This window comes from Dermacentor andersoni, chromosome 2, assembly GCF_023375885.2.
Source record: "Dermacentor andersoni chromosome 2, qqDerAnde1_hic_scaffold, whole genome shotgun sequence".
NCBI lineage: Eukaryota > Metazoa > Arthropoda > Arachnida > Ixodida > Ixodidae > Dermacentor > Dermacentor andersoni.
Window position 1 is genome coordinate 241,562,200 of NC_092815.1, and position 17,486 is coordinate 241,579,685.

A 17,486-nucleotide genomic window follows, 5' to 3' on the forward strand; every position below is an offset into this window, starting at 1 on the left:
TCTGCCACAAAGTTCTACATTATTCGCGTCGCGAAAACATGCAATCAGATTACACAAGATTCGGTGACAGGCAGCGGATGGAACCATCGATAACATTCCAGAAACTTCCTATACATGCAGGCGCGTCCTACGCTGCGTGATAACATTTGTTAAGCGGTGAAACGTGGTGACCCGAGAAAGATAAACGTGTACACGTGTCAGTACCCCCCACTTAAAAAGCACCGACCCGATGCTGCAAACAAACGAAACTAATAAACAAAAACACCCGTAGCAAAGAAACAACAAACTAAGGAAGTTCGTCAGCGTGCGTAAAAGGACTTAAGACGTACCACGTGGACCACTTCAGATCGTGCGCGGCGCCGCTTTGAATGCGGAATGCCATCTGGCGCGACCTCATAGTCTAGTGCGCCAATACGTCGGATGACCTTGTAGGGTCTGAAATAGCGTCGCAATAGTTTCTCACTGAGTTCTCGTCGGCGTATCGGGGTCCAAACCCAAACACGGTCACTGGGCTGGTACTCGACGTAGCGTCGTCGGAGGTTGTAGTGTCGGCTATCGGTACGCTGCTGGTTCTTGATCCGCAGGCGGGCAAGCTGTCGGGCTTCTTCGACGCGCTGGAGATAGGTAGCGACGTCAACATTCTCTTCGTCAGTGACGTGTGGCAGCATGGCGTCGAGCGTCGTCGTTGGGTTCCTGCCGTACATTAACTTGAACGGCGTGATCTGTGTTGTTTCTTGAACCGCAGTGTTGTAAGCGAAGGTTACATACGGGAGGACCGCGTCCCATGTCTTGGGCTCGACGTCGACGTACATTGGAGCATGTCGGCGAGGGTCTTGTTCAGGCGCTCCGTGAGACCATTCGTTTGCGGATGGTAGGCAGTTGTCCTCCTGTGGCTTGTCTGGCTGTATTGCAGAATGGCTTAGGTGAGCTCTGCTGTAAAGACCGTTCCTCTGTCGGTGATGAGGACTTCTGGGGCACCATGTCGCAGCAGGATATTCTCGAGGAAAAATTTCGCCACTTCGGCTGCACTGCCTTTTGGTAGAGCTTTAGTTTCAGTGAAGCGGGTGAGATAGTCCGTAGCCACGACGATCCACTAATTCCCGGATGTTGACTTCGGAAACGGCCCCAACAAATCCATCCCAATCTGCTGGAATGGTCGGCGAGGAGGTTCGATCGGCTGTTGTAATCCTGCTGGCCTTGTTGGTCATGTCTTGCGTCGCTGACAGTCTCGGCATGTCTTGACGTAACGGGAGACGTCGGCAAACAGACGCGGCCAGTAATACCTTTCCTGTATCCTCGACAGCATCTGGGAGAATCTGAGGTGCCCAGCCGTTGGATCGTCATGTAGGGCGTGCAGTACTTCTGGACGAGCAGGTTGTTCACGAGCAGGTTGTTTTGTAGCCTGAACGAAGACAACCCGCCCTTAAATGCCCTAGGGACAACGTTGGTGTTCCCTTCCAAATACTCGACGAGGTCTTTTAGCTCCGGGTCTGCTCGTTGCTGTTTAGTGAAGTCTTCCGCGCTTATTATTCCAAGGAAGGCGTCGTCGTCCTCGTCGTCTTGCGGCGGGGGATCGATGGGGGCGCGTGACAAGCAGTCGGCGTCAGAGTGTTTTCTTCCGGACTTGTATATTACCGTGACGTCATATTCTTGCAGTCTGAGGCTCCACCGCGCCAGCCGTCCTGAAGGGTCCTTTAATTTAGCTAGCCAACACAACGCGTGAGGATCGCTGACGCCTTTTAAAGCCCTGCCATAGAGGTAAGGGCGGAATTTCGCTGTAGCCCAAATGATGCCGGGGCCTTCCTTTTCAGTCGTAGAATAATTGCCTTCCGGTTTTAACAGCGACCGGCTAGCATAAGATATCACCCGTTCAAGTCCGTCTTTCCTCTGGACTAGGACGGCACCGAGGCCTAGGCTACTGGCGTCAGTGTGGACTTCGGTATCAGCGTCCTCGTCGAAGTGTGCAAGTACCGGCGGTGACTACATGCGTCGTTTGAGTTCTCGAAATGCGTCGGCCTGCGGCGCATGCCACTTGAACTCAACATCACATTTGGTTAGATGTGTTAGCGGCTCCGCGATGCGTGAAAAGTCCTTGACAAAGCCCCTGTAGTAGGCACACATGCCAAGGAATCTGCGCACTGCCTTCTTCTCGATCGGCAGCGGCATCTTTGTGATGGCAGCTCTCTTCTGCGGGTCCGGGCATACTCCAGATTTGCTGATGACGTGGCCTAGGAACAGAAGCTCATCGTAAGCGAAGCGGCACTTTTCCGGCTTCAGAGTGAGCCCTGATGACTTGATGGCCTCTAGTACTGTTGCAAGCCGCCGAAGGCGATCGTCGAGATTTCCGGCGAAGACGACAACGTCATCCAAGTATACGAGACGGGTCTGCCACTTCAATTCTGCTAAAACCGTGTCCATCACGCACTGGAACGTTGCAGGCGCCGAGCACAGTCCGAATGGCATGACCTTGAACTCGTAGAGGCCGTCTGGCGTGATGAACGCGGTCTTTTCGCGATCTCTCTCGTCGACTTCTATTTCCCAGTAGCCAGACTTGAGGTCCATCGACGAAAAGTATTTAGCGTTGCACAGCCGATACAATGCGTCGTCTATCCGTGGAAGGGGGTGCACGTCCTTATTCGTGATCTTGTTCAGTCGACGATAATCGACGCAGAAGCGTAGGGTTCCCTCCTTTTTCTTCGCCAGGACTACAGGAGATGGCCACTGGCTTTTCGATTGCTGGATGATGTCGTCGCGCAGCATTTCGTCGACTTGTTGCCTAATAACTTCACGTTCTCGCGTCGAAACTCGGTAAGGGCTCTGGCGGAGTGGTCGAGCGCACTCTTCGGTTATTATGCGATGCTTTGCAACTGGTGCTTGTCGAATCCTCGATGACGTCGTAAAGCAGACTTTGTATAGTCGCAGAAGACTTCTGATCTGTTGCTGCTTACTCATAGGAAGACTTGTATTTACGTCGAAGTCTGGTTCGGGGACTATGGTCATTGGGGTAGATGCGGCAGAAACCGAGAGGACAAAGGAATTGCTGGTTTCCACAACTTCCTCGATGTACGCGATTGCCGTGCCCTTGTTGATGTGCTTGAACTCTTGGCTGAAGTTGGTTAGCATAACTTCCGCTTTCGCACCGTGGAGTCGAGCGATCCTTCTTGCGACGCAAATTTCACGGTCGAGCAGTAGGTGTTGGTCGCCCTCGATGACGCCTTCTACGTCAGCGGGTGTTTCGGTGCCGACTGAAATAATAATGCTAGAGCGCGGCGGGAAGCTCACTTGATCTTCGAGCACACTGAAGGCGTGGTGACTACGAGAGCTCTCCGGCGGTATCGCTTGATCTTCTGACAGGGTTATCGATTTTGACTTCAGGTCTATGATTGCGCCGTGTTGGTTCAGGAAGTCCATGCAAAGAATGACGTCTCGTGAACACTGTTGGAGGATAACGAAGGTGGCCGGGTAATTAAGTCCGGTCATGAACGGTAATTCTCGCCGTGCAGATTCCAGTCGGCGTAATGAGGTGTCCTCCAGCGGTTCGAATTTGAAGGCCTTCCCATGCAGTTTTAGCTTTCTTCAACTGGGCGGCGATGTATCCACTCATTAAGGAGAAATCGGCCCCTGTGTCCACTAAGGCGGTAACTGCGTGGCCATGAAGAAGCACGTCGAGGTCGGTGGTTCTTTGTGTGGCGTTGCAGTTAGGTCTTGGCATTGGATCACGGCTGCGTCGTGTTGAACTGAAGCTGGAACGTCGCGTCGTCAAGTCGTTTTTCGTCGGTTTATTCTTGGCTTCCCGACTTCGTCGGGACAGCGGCGTGTCGTTATTATGTCGTCGAGATGGTCTCTTGTCGTCTTCGTCGGCGGCGGAGGATCTTCGTCAGTTCGACGAATAGCAACCGCACCTCCATCGGTTGCTGCTTTTAGTTTTCCGGATATGGCTCGCTGACCGGCCCCAGGCTGGGCCAGTGTATGGTCGGCGCTGCGGCGACAGGTAGCGGCCTGGTGACGGCGAACGGGACGGTCGTCGAGGGCTCCACTGAGTGGCGGCGAGGTATTTGGCGATAACGCGAGGCCGTTCTTCAATCTGTGGTCGCGGCGCGTTAACGGCAAATCCTCGGAGTCCCATCTTCCGGTATGGGCATCAGCAGTAGACGTGCCCGGCTTTTCCGCAGTGATAGCAAAGCGGACGGTGATCGGCGGCGCGCCAAACGCCAGTCTTCCTTGGAATTCCGCGTGGGGTGACGGGTTGGCGTGCTCGCGGCGGGGGTGGTGGTGGACGACGGAACTGTGTCGTCACTGGGCCCTACCGTGGGCGCGGAGGGGGAACGTGACCGCTGGCTACAGCGGCATATGTCACCGCTTGCTGCTGAGGCTGCGGCAATTCAGGGGCTACTCCGAGTTGTTTTTGGAGCTCCTCACTTACGGCGTCGGCAATCGAAGCTACTTGAGGCTGGGATGACGGGAAGAGCTTCTGTGGCTCCTCCCGCACGACCGCTCGGATAGTCTCGCGCAGATCGTCGGTGGCCAGTGTCTGAACTCCGACGTAGCTTGTCGAGTTCGTGTGGCGGTTGAATTACCGGTTCCGCATTTTCAAAAGCTTCCCGATGCTAGTGGCCTCGCGAAAAAACTCGTCGGCAGTCTTCGGTGGTCTTCGTACCATTCCAGCGAAACGTTCCACCTTTACACCAGGCATCAGTAGGCGGAGTTTCTTCTCCTCGGACATTTCCGGGTCGGCGTGGCGGAATAGGCGGCTGATCTCTTCTGTAAAGATCGCGGTGGTCTCATTAGGCAGCTGCACTCGGGTTTCTAGTAGTTCTTGGGCTCGTTCTCGATGTACGACGCTCGTGAACGTCTGCAGGAAGCCGGTTCGGAACAGGTCCCATGTCGTTAAGGCGACTTCTCGGTTCTCGAACCATGTTCTGGCGGCGTCTTCCAATGCGAAAAAGAAATGTCGAAGTTTGTCGTCGCTGTTCCAGCTGTTAAAAGCAGCGACCCTTTCGTATGTCTCAAGCCAGGTTTCGGGGTCCTCGAATGTTGAACCGCGGTACATCAGAGGCTCCCTGTGCTGCTGCAGCACGATGGAGGACGCTGGGGCTGCCATTGGGGTTGACTGGGCGACGATCTTCCTGGTCGTTGCAGGCAAAAGTCTGTGCTCCGGGGGCAGTCCTTGCAGCCTGCGGCTACCTCGCTGGTTCTTGGCGACGTTGGTGTTGTCTTACACGTGCGGGCTTGGGTCACGGCTTTGTGGTGGCGTCCGTTACATGAACGCAAAGCACCTCCACCAGATGTCACGTGGTGGTGACGTTGAACAACACAGTAGCAATACTGTGAAAGACAAAACTAACTTTTATTGGGCGAACCTGTGCCCACAAAATCAGGCTACACTTATAGCACAACGATAGCGGCGAACACGGTCGGCGATCGTCGAAAATCTGATCAACGCGTCAAGCGCGTCGGCTTTTATACATCAATCGTCGAATGTTCCTGACTAATCGCTGTGACCCGCGTGTCTACCACAAATTTCTACACTGCTCGCGTCGCGCATACATGCAATCGGATTACGCAAGATTCGGTGACAGACAGCGGATAGAACCATCGATAACATTCCAGAAACTTCGTATACATGCAGGCGCGTCCTGCGCTGCGTGATAACATTTGTTAAGCGGTGAAACGTGGTCACCCGAGAAAGATAAACATGTACGCATGTCAATATCTTTCCTGAGCGCTATATGAGCGCGTTATGGCGTGCCGAGCTGCCGCGTCATGTGTGTTGGAGACTAGTCTACTCATAATACTTTGTCACACTATGATAACGTGCGCTGTTGTTTCGATGACAAAACGTTATGCTAGGCAATGTTACCTAACAGAAGCGTAGTTTGCACCAATAGCCGCTTTTATAGAATATACAGGTGTCTAAAAAGCAGGCGTATCGCGAAAAGCCAACAAACAGAAGGCGGTGATTTCAAACCCACTCGACACGTTTAACACCTATGGTAGCTGAGATTAGTTTGTTGGTTTCGTATTTTTTTCTTTTTCTTTAAGCATGGACGACTGCGAAATGGCATGCGACCGAGTAGCCATTCTCTCCAAAGGCGAAATAACATCCGTCGGCACAGTGCCCGAACTCAAGGCGAAGCTTGCCAAGGGGCATACTATTCAGTTTGTTTTACATCGTGTCTCTGGGGTCGACGCCGAAGTGTTCAAGAATTGCATTGATGTGGTATTTCCTGACCTGAAACTTCGTGACGTGCGTCAGGTGAGCTCTCTTATTTCTTTTTGCTAATAGGTGCAAGGCTGATAAGTGAAAATAGAAGAACGACACTGGACATTTCAGCGCGCTATGAAATATCACAAACTAGTATATTGATCCGCCTCCACAGTAACCGTTCTCCTGGCCACTAAGTGGTTGTGATGTGTGACGAAATATGGGAAAATATCTCGAATAGTCGGAATCCCTAATATTTAAATCACTTTGCAGGTAGCTTCCCATGTAGCAGAGTTTCCCATACTGCACAACCTTACCAAATCAACCAAGACAATTGTGTAAGACGAGTAATTGGTGTGTATGCATTACGCCACTGCCTGTGTGACAACAGCAGCCAAGCCACGACGAAGTCGGCGACGACAATACCACGGCCACAACCATGGCATGACAACTTATTGATGGTACTCCTGTGAATAAATGTCACAACCCATTCCCTTATTTGTCTATTTGTTTATTTCTTCTTTTATTTAGGTACTAATTTCACAATACTGCAGGCCAGATTCGCCCAAGCAGAAGTTGGACATTATGCAAAAATATAAAAAGGCGAGTTGAAGACATGCAGCATTAACCTTTCAACTGGTACCATAACGATTGGCCTAGAACATTTTTATTGCCTTATTTCTTCATTATTTTGCTCAAATACACACCAGCTAAAATATTGAAATGTTTGTCTAGAACTAAGCGAGATATAGTAAGTCAATACTATTGTTAACCAGCTGGTTGAAGGCCAATGTATAGTCAAAAACTGGTGTTTGATTCTAGCTTAGGCAAGTTCAGTGTGTGTACTTGATATGCACCTCTATGGGAAGGAAGAATAGTAGCTTGCATGAACAAAAGAAAAAAAATCACATTGGCGAGAATACGACCACCATGTGCGTTACGAAGCGAAGGACGAAGTCCTCCAGTTTTCCCATCAAAACGTCTGCTGCTGCTCATAATTAACATTTTTGTGGACGCCACTGTTGAGCTGGAACATAAACAGATAAAAATTGAGAGCCACAAACTAATATTTAGATTTCTCTCATTTCGCAGATGTTTTTGTTACGTCAACAATATTGTTGAGCTACAAGTTCAAGGGTAATAAACAAGATAACAAATATCAGCAGTCACATTAAGAAATTACCACAGGTACTAGGCTGCACCACGAAAAGGAAATTCGAACAGAAAGCAGACTAATGTAGTAACATATGGTCGAGAGCGTTGCAAAAATTCTTCGTCTTCAAAAGAGTTTGAGGAAGGGCGTTCCAATCGCAAATCGTCCATGGGAATAAAGTTATTCTTTTAAATGCATTTCTTTTTGTAAAATAGTTTCAGCGCACGAGCATGTCTCTATAGTTATTCGGGTACTTATGGGCTGCACATACGAAGGCATGAACAAGTGTAATTTACCTTTCAAATTATTACGCAAGCACACCATGCGAGCATATATTCTACCCATTTTGTAATGTTGGATGTCATTATCACGCATCCACTTCGTAGGGGAGTAATACCCTTTATATTTCCCAAAACTAAATCTGAGAGCTTGCCTTGTAACATATCTAGCTTTTGTGCATCCTGTTTAGTTTTGGGAACACAATTCACGGAATCATATTCCATTCTAGACATCAGGCATCTATAGCAATAATCATAATTTTGTTTATTCAGCTGCAAGGCTTTGCTTTCGAAAAACCGTTATGGGTTTCCTTTGTAGCAATTGCTACGACTGCGTTGATGTGTCATTTTCCCTTTATTAATTACTTCTCTCCACCTTGCGGGTTTTCGCAGAACTATTACGTCACAATCTTAGCATCGTTCAAGCTTTCTTCTATTTCCTGCTTACAAACACAACTTTCTACAGGCTGATGTACAAATGTCAGAAACACAAGCTCACCATGAAAATTGCGAAGTGAGTGTAACGCCTAAATATTTGCTATGACCTGGACCGATCCAGAAGGCGATCTCAATCCGAACCCAATGTCATACCGTGTCTCAAAGTGCTAGTTACTGCAACATAGTGCTAGTTACTGCAGCTTTGCCGCTTTTATGGAAAAAAAAAAACGTCTTGCTCTTTGACGTGACGTACGCTGCGGATGGTAGTAAGGTTGGCAACTACTCGCGCTTTCTGCTGCTGCGTCCACGGATTTATAGGGCATCTCACCAAGCCTCATTGTCATCATCATCATCCTCATCATCATCAACCTGATTACGCCCACTGCAGGGCAAAGGCCTCTCCCATACTTCTCCAACAACCCCGGTTATGTACTAATCGTGGCCATGTCGTCCCTGCAAACTTCTTAATCTCATCCGCCCACCTAACTTTCTGCCACCACCTGCTACTCTTCCCTTCCCTTGGAATCCAGTCCGTAACCTTTAATGACCATCGGTTATCTTCCCTCCTCATTACATGTCCTGCCCATGCCCATTTCTTTTTCTTGATTTCAACTAAGATGTCATTAACTCGCGTTTGTTCCCTCACCCAATCTGTTCTTTTCTTATCCCTTAACGTTACACCCATCATTCTTCTTTCCATAGCTCGTTGCGTCATCCTCAATTTAGGTAGAACCCTTTTCGTAAGCCTCCAGGTTTCTTCCCCGTAGGTGAGTACTGCTAAGACACACCTATTATACACTTTTCTCTTGAGGGATAATGGCAACCTGCTGTTCATGATCTGAGAATGCCTGCCAAACGCACCCCAGCCCATTCTTATTCTTCTGATTATCTCCGTCTCATAATCCGGATCCGCCGTCACTACCTGCCCTAAGTAAATGTATTCCCTTACCACTTCCAGTGCCTCGCTACCTATTGTAAATTGCTGTTCTCTTCCGAGACTATGAAACATTACTTTAGTTTTCTGTAGATTAATTTTTAGACCGACTCTTCTGCTTTGCCTCTCCAGGTCAGTGAGCACGCATTGCAATTGGTCCCCTGAGTTACTAAGCAAGGGAATATCATCAGCGAATCGCAAGTTACTAAGGTATTCTGCATTAACTTTTATCCCCCATTTCTTCCCAATCCAAGTCTCTGAATACCTCCTGTAAACATGCTGTGAATAGCATTGGAGAGATCGTATCTCCCTGCCTGACGCCTTTCTTTATAGGGATTTTGTTGCTTTCTTTATGGAGGACTACGGTGGCTGTGGAGCCGCTATAGATATCTTTCAGTATTTTTACATACGGCTCGTCTACACCCTGATTCCGTAATGCCTCCATGACGGCTGAGGCTTCGACAGAATCAAACGCTTTCTCGTAATCAATGAAAGCTATATATAAGGGTTGGTTATATTCCGCACATTTCCCTATCGCCTGATTGAAAGTGTGAATATGGTCTATTGTTGAGTATACTTTACGGAATCCTGCCTGATCCTTTGCTTGACAAGAAGTCTAAGGTGTTCCTGGTTCTATTTGCGATTACCTTAGTAAATAGTTTGTAGAATCTGTAACGCTTGTAGAATCTGTAACGCTTGGACAGAAAAGCAAATTATTTGTCAAATAAGAAAATGGAAGGTTTTCTAACACACTGGTCTGTCACTACGTCTACAAAGTATACAACAGTGATATTACAGGCTACCTTGTTTGTAGCTTCCGGCATTGTACTTGTGCTAAGCTAATCTCATGCTGACGCATATTCTAGTTTGCCCTATGTACACATTTCCATAAGGGTGAGGAAAGCTGTAAAACAACAGCCTCCATGGAACATATTTTGTTTTATGTTGCACACGCCACTGATTTCCCCCCTTTTTGTAGCTTTGATGGCTTTTCTGTCACTGAAACAACACAAACGTTCGCTTTATGCGCTGTCTTCTTCAAGTTATGACAGGTGTTGTGAAGGTCGGGAATGCTAGCAGTTCGTTTCATTTTCCTTTGGAGGCGAACTACGTGAATTTTCCTATCTGTGCTCTTTTTCAAGCAAGCTCTTTGAGCCAAAACGACAATGTGATTGGGATGACCAGATTCTATAGGGCGTTACTTATGAAGGCTTTTTGTTATTTGTTGGGGCAAAACACTTCAAAGGGGAACACAAAGCATATTTGCTTCGTAATCGTCCTAAAACATCCGTCTCCTAAATTTTGCTTTCTAAACGCTCTGAAAACGTATAGTACAACTTCGAAATATCACTTTTAGACACCTAATAGACATAATAATACTTCTAAAGCAGACGAAATGATATGTTGTGCTCCACTTTGAAATATAGCGCACAGTAGGACTTTCGCAAAACATTTATAAACATTTTAACAATCACAGGTAAGCTGTAAATTTGTGCATCAAATTTGTCCATTTTAGATGCTCTAACAGATGCTGTTTACAGAGCTGTTACGTTTGTTTTTGTTACAGGGTTACGGGTTTATAAACTTCATGCTTAGTATCTTGAAAGATTTCGAGAAAATTACAAAATATTTGTCCCAAATTGAGATTCTGCTTGTTACAATCACTATAATTTAGCCTTTTCTCCTAAATTGAACAGACGTCATTGAAGTCAGTCGAGCGGTTGCTTTACAAAATTATTTCAGCGGGTTACATGTATATGAATAGAGAAATCGGAGTTGGCCCCCCGCTAAACATCACTCCTAATGTGTCCGTCTCCAAGTCAGATAGCATTGCGTTTGAGCACCTGTTTCACGTTTCCTTCTGATGAACATGGACATGACTGCTTGTTTTGTTTTCTTTTTCTTCCCCAGAACACTCTAGAATACAGCGCAGCGCAGAAAATTGCCTGGGTGGAATGGTTCGAGAAGATCGTTTTCTTCGAGAAGATGTTTGATCTCGAGCACGTGTACATTTCGGCGACTGAATTGACACAGTTTATAGTCGTCGTTGCGAAAAAGATAGAAACATCGCACGTGACACAAGATCTTGGAAAGAAGACCGCAATAACGTAAATTTAGCAACGGGAAGCTCGCAATAGTTTGAAAGCTTGATGAAATCCTCGATATCAATAAGTATGTGCCATTTCCCTTTTTATGTGAAATAAACTATTACACATCTCCGGAAAGCCAGGTTTCTCTACTGCAGTAAAGCTCTACGTTCCTATGCCTTCCTAGTTCCTATGGCGCTTCTATGATACGTGCCTTTTTCCACACGCATTATAAAGTGTATGCGAAGTCTTTGGATCGAATGAGAATATACAGGCAAACGTGCCTTAGCTACTTTTGTTAAAGATCATTCGAAATGCATAACCAATATGAAAGCATCAGGTAGCTCCGCTAAAAGCCTTTGAGGCTCTACAAACCAAACTGGTATTTACGCGCTAGGTTATTTTGCAGCCAAAACACCTACATACAATGCCTAATGCATGCAAACACTCGGAATTAACCGTGTCTAAACTGCTGGAGACGTCGTACACGTCGCAGCCGGTTTCACATGATGTCGTTTTCAACGCCATGGAGAGATGCCATCAGATGGGCGCCACTGTATGTCCTTGAGGCCAATACAAACACAGGGTACTAGCAAACACGGGCAATTGTTTCTTTTATGTGCATGTGATGTAGTCTACCGCATTTGTTTTTCTTATGGGCATAGTCACATTGAGCTAAAGGCTTTCTGCCTGAGTATTCATCGCACTACAACCAGCGCTGCAGCCAGCTAAAGGGAGTTTTTTTTTTCACACCTTGCCGCAAGTGCAGATGTACCCGTTTTAGTGGGGCACTTGTGCTCGAAAAACAACACAGAGTGACCTAAAAAGAACTTCATTAGTTTTACATCTAGAACATGGTGCCACACCTTAGCCATCCTACCAAAAATTTTAGCAAACCTTCAAAAGCTATTTTTTGTATCGTATTTTCTCATATCAGCTTGATACTATGAGGGTATGTGCTTCGGCATTATTTTTGAGTCTGTTGTTTAAAAGGCGATTTGCCTTTGAGGTGTGTTAGATAAGAACAGTCGCAAGGGAGTCACGACAATTTTTTGCTTTCAGCAACACTTTATTTGACATTACACAATTCCTCCACATTTTGCAACCAAGCCTATTTTCCAAGCACACGCCTTTCTTTCAGCATGAAAAATGAAACAAGGCGATAAATGCACTTTATGCATTTGTGCGTATTTAAGGCGTAAAGGGCGCGACGTTGAGAGTTCGTGTTGGTGAAACATGACGCAAGCATGCGGTGTACTAAAACACGCGCGTAATTACCAAAGTTTCAGGTGTTGACAGTGTGAAAGTATGTGTACGTGGTTTCGTAAATTTATTTACGTACCTGCAGGATACTTTTGTTCGGCCGCCGCGTGAGAGATTGCTGACCGGCGGTGTGCGGTCAGCAATGCCTGGCAACAGGGCCGTCTTTTTCATTGCGGGGTGCTTTGGTAATCCTGACGATATATTGTTTTTTTTTACAAGTACTGCTCCCGGAGGGCACATGTAATGGCTAACAGAGCCCTCTGAAGAGCACGTGACATTTCAATAATGCAGGCGTCGCAGGGAGGGTTCGCATACAAAATTGGCTGTCCACGATCTTATACCCCCTTGGCATGCACAAGCTTCGGCGAGCCCCATCCAGCCCTGGTTCTACCTTTGGTGTTCCCGTTGCCGCTTTGGTGCCCTCGAGGCGCCGTCAATAATACGAAATAATGACAAGGTGTTACAACTAGTAAATAAAATTTATTGAAGAAATACAATCGCGCCGAGGCGCCAACTTCTAAAGCAGCACTAGCGCGTCCGCGCGAGTATTATGAAACGCCAACGAGGAATTTACCGGCCCACGTACGACTCTACGATCAAAGTGCACGTTAAACATCCCCAGGCGAGCTAGATAAAGTTATCCGGAGCCATCCACTACGGCCTGCATCCTAGCTTTAGTCGCTTCGGAACGTTAAAAACGTTAATCAGCACAAACCAAATCAATACATGCGGGCGTACATTCGAAGCTCAAAGACTGCATCGTAAGTCATATTGAGCCTTGCAAAAGCGTCGAGAATGTGCTAACTTCTGGAGGAGCTCAAAACACATCCTGAATAAAGTCGCTTTTATGTCACAAGCCAGCTGCAGATGCGTGCATTTCACCGCAAGACGAAACTACATGAAACAAAGAGAGCACATTCGAAAAAAAAAAAAGTTCAGACAACGCACTAAAAACCACGCAGAGCATGAACACACACTTTTTTCGAAGCGGAAGGCGTGAACTAGGCTCGAAATAAGAGGTTGTGATTAGCCGTGACCCTTACTTCACTAAGCCGTGCATTCTTTGCCACTTCCTCGAAGTCAGCCCGCCCTGCGAATCCACACTTCTTTTTTGCGTTGCATCCGCCGGACGGCAAAGCAGAAAGCTTTTTGCCCTCGCTGTGTCTGTTGCGGCAACCGAAGGTGCAGCAGCATGGCATCGCAATTAAGTTCTCGGGCCTACACATTCTATTACGCTAACGCACTCCGTCAGTCCGCCGGCCGTACTTTCGTCGCGCAGGCCCAACAATGGAGATCGGCGCGCGCTAGAAAGAAAAAAATATACAAAAGGGCGGTGCCTGCTCCGCGCTGGAAAGAAAAAATATACAAAAGCGCGGCGCCTGCTTCCACGTGACACAGATTGGCCAATGGGGGAGCGGAGGAGGCTGGGGCTACAGGAGCCCAGGAGGAGGACGCGCCAGGGTGAGCGGGGTGGCGGAAAGATCTAAGAATGGCGCTACTTTTGAAAAATTGAGGGATTTTATCGCATCGCCCGCATCGCGGCCCACGCAAGGGGCCGTGTCTCTACCGGAAAGCCCGCCTTCGTGCACAGCGTTCGCCGCGAGCGTTTCCCGGTAAACGTTACGGTTACATACGCTGCAGTTGCCTGTAAGCATGAGAAGCAGTCAGGGAGCTATGAATGCTATCGCGTTCCACTCTTAAAGGAAAAGCTTAAGCGTCCTCCAAATTTTCTGTTTTCGTAATTTTTAAAGCTTATGCGCAAACTTTTCTGAATGGGAATGAAACACATTCACTTGTTTGCACTAGCCTACAACAGAAACAAATGAAATTCACGCGGGAACTCCTCTGGGAGGTATATAAATATGCATCGCCATTCTACCACTTTATCAGGTCCACGCAACTCAGTGTCACTATCAATGTTATGAATCTTGATCCGACCACTATAAGCCCTTACCAACCTTTGCCGGTCATTATCAGCCTTATTGGAATAGATCCGAGCGTTATCGACTGCTATCAACCTTACCGGACTCGATCCGAGCCTTGTTTACACTCATCGGTCGGTATCATCGTTATAGATTTCGACCCAATTATCACAAATCCTTCTCTGTCCTTATCAACCTTATCAGACATGATCCGACCTTTATCAACTTTTATTGGTCCTTAATAACCTTATCGGCCTTCCGGACTTCATCCAACCCTTATCATCCCCTATCGGCGCTTTTGATTCGTATCGGAATTGCCCCGATCAATATAAGCCCTTATCACTCTTTAGCACCTTATCCATCTACGTGGAACAATTGTCAACCGTGATGAGTCCCATGTAACACCTAACCACTTCTTATCAATTCACTGACTGCTTATCTGTATGTGTTGTGCGACGTGACGCGCATGAGCTCTCAAAAGATCGGTGGCATTCCGGTCGGTAAAGAACGTCCCAACGGAAGAATATCCCGCTACGATCACCAAAAATCATCGCGGATGTGGCTCGTTTGGCATTAAATTTGCGCCAAATCAGAATTTCCCAGAGGTTCCAAGAGGGTTATACATGTGGTCCTAGAAATGGCTTCTATTTCACCATCACAATATGTTACAACAAACCCTTCATAGAAACTGTTCTTTTATATATATTTTTTGTGCCACTGGTACAACACATTCATATAGTTCAGATCTATTCACCTTCTGCAAGCGTGGGCGTTCAGCCCAAGAGGGTAATACCCACGGTTTCTGAGCGTGGAGTTGTAAGGTTCGAAACTCGCCACCGCAAACCTTCTTCCTTTCAAATTTGCTTTGATTTGTGCATTAATTTCTTCATAGCGATTCGTCTTACGTGATGTACTCGGGACGTGGCGTCGCAGGTAATGACAATGCGAGTTTTGGTGCCGTTTCGCTGTGCCAGACGCCAATTTTTTATCTCAATGTGCCATTTGACACTTTCGCATCAAAAAGATGAGGACATCGAAATAAACACGATGAATGACACGGGCGGTAACATGAAATTGTATTATTCCGGGCAAATAGGCTGGTATATATATGCCCAAACCTTTCATATGAGCAGAAATTAACATTTGAGATTTTATCTCCAGAAACTCTGATGGTACAAACCGTTATCATAAAGGCTGATATCCGTATTATACAACCTAATGGAAATGGCCCAAATGCAGTCTGAACCTGCTTTAGTTATGTGAAATGCTTCATTTAGCCTATATCTACGCTAAAGTATCGCAGATAGTTACCTAGCGAGAGCAGTTTCTCTGTGCTAGAAATATGCGTGCCGACAACACCGCTGTCACGCGCAGCCTAGTGAACGGAGGCCGAAGCTTTAATAACGTATACTGCGATTCCAAGCTGTCAAACATAGCGCTTACCTTGAGGCACGCGCGTCAAGTTCTGACCCCACTGGTCACCGGTGTACTAGAAGGTGGGTTCGTTTGCGCTTGTCTGCACGTGTATAGCCATGGAACGGGTCTGTTTGAATGCATCGATAGAAAAATTCCTAATGCGAAATTTGAGCGCAGCTGTGTACGTGTTTTTATTCCGTGATATATTGGCTGGCGCGCACAATCTGTCTCGTGAGCCACGTTGCGAACGGAGCGAAGTGTGGCGCTACTGCCTCGCTAATCGGGAGATCGCGATAGGAAGCGCGTGGGCGACGCGTGAGCGCGATTCACAGCAGCCGCGGCAGACAACCGCCGCTCATGCAGCGTTTTTTTTTTTTCATACAGACGACGGGCGCTACCCCGTAGCCATCGTCGCCTCAAAGCCCCACGTGCGCGGCGCTATGCTTTCTAAAGCGAAGCCTTTTTGGCCTGTGATATCAAGCCCGGGCGTTCATTAATTATCTTAGCCAGGGCCTACGTGTGCATGACCAGGCACGGTCTGTAATTAAAAAAAAAAGAATTAATTTTTGCTTACAGATTGTACCGTATGTGTCAGCCTCACCTTCTCGAGGTCTGATCAGCTGCAGTGGATAAGCAATAAAAAACTAAATCTTTGTTTCTCCCCGACGTGGGACTAGCCAGGTGCGCGACGAGTTCGCGTCCTCGCCGGACCTGCAATAAAAGTTTCTTCACTCATTTCCCATGAGAACATCGGTGACCTGGTACATTGCCTGCGTTGTTATTTGTTATTTTCCGCTGGTGCGCATGCACTTACCATCATCGTACGATTATATATATATATATATATATATATATATATATTAACAGGCGCGTTAGTTTCATCAACGTGGGCACGGCGCTTAGGAAAGGGCCACTAACACAAGGCAGCCACAGCCCGAAAAACGGACTGAGCGAGACACACGCGAACGTCAACTTCTTCCTCCGTGCTTGCACAGAACTGGCGCCGAAGTGCTCCTGTACAGCATTTCCCGGGTACAAAGGAGCCAACCTGGTGACCTAGGCAGAAACCAGCACAAACGGGTCGTAGCACGGTTTAAGCCGTGCGACATGAACTGTTTCGCGCCCTCAGAAACGATTGTCGGGAGCTGCTCGACCGGCTCGATGACATAGTTCACGGGCATCGTTTGCTCTATAGGACACTGTAAGGACCGTAATGTTTGGACAAGAGCTTCATAGAAAGGTCGAGAGTGGTGGATGGAACTAGTAGCCAACCTAGCGTTCCGGCGGATAGTGGGCAGTAGATGCAGAGGCGTCACGGCGAGATTTTTGACGGCACTGGTCTTGCGTGGTAAACGAACGCGCCAGTTGACGGCATTCTTCTGCATAAGCAGCCGCTTCAGAAATAGGTTTCACTTCAGAAACGTCAGGTCGGTATGGCAGAATTGTGTCTGTGCAGTATGATGGTTCACGTCCATAGAGAAGAAAGAGAGCTGAGAAACCAGTGGTAGCTTGGGTGGTGGAGTTAAGCGTATACTTATGAATGGAAGTACCCGGTCCCATTTCGTGTGATTGTCGGACATGTACACGGACGTCCACTCTTCAGAATGCCGCTCCGTGCTGCCGGCGCTCCGCGGGGCGCCTCTGTCGGGCGCCGGAGAAACTATTGCGCAGGTGCAGTGAGAGCCGCAGGCGGGGCTTCGCGCGTCGTCTGCTACAGTGCGCCCTGTACTGCGTTGAAGTGGGCTTCAAATTTGCACTGCCTCTGCAGAACACCGATCGGAGAAACGTTT

General features: G+C 47.7%; 2 protein-coding genes across 4 annotated transcripts in view; both read left to right on the forward strand.

Moving 5' to 3' along the window:
- Window positions 1-6,817, forward strand: part of LOC140216240 (phospholipid-transporting ATPase ABCA3-like) — a 61,281-nt gene extending 54,464 nt beyond the window's left edge. Inside the window, exons 4-5 of the mRNA XM_072286640.1 lie at window positions 6,043-6,256; window positions 6,737-6,817. Of these exons, the coding sequence (XP_072142741.1) occupies window positions 6,043-6,256; window positions 6,737-6,817 (295 nt within the window). The remainder of the gene's footprint in view (window positions 1-6,042; window positions 6,257-6,736) is intronic.
- LOC129387032 (uncharacterized) overlaps window positions 1-17,486 on the forward strand; it is a 177,626-nt gene that overhangs the window by 134,340 nt on the left and 25,800 nt on the right. For 2 of the 3 annotated variants that reach the window (XM_055075682.2, XM_055075684.2), the window contains one exon: window positions 10,920-11,086. The exons of the other annotated variant lie outside the window; for it this stretch is intronic. In XM_055075682.2, coding sequence (XP_054931657.1) covers window positions 10,920-11,002 — 83 coding nt within the window. In that variant the 3' untranslated portion in view covers window positions 11,003-11,086. Of the gene's footprint in view, window positions 1-10,919; window positions 11,087-17,486 lie in introns of those variants that run through there. 3 annotated transcript variants of the gene reach the window in all.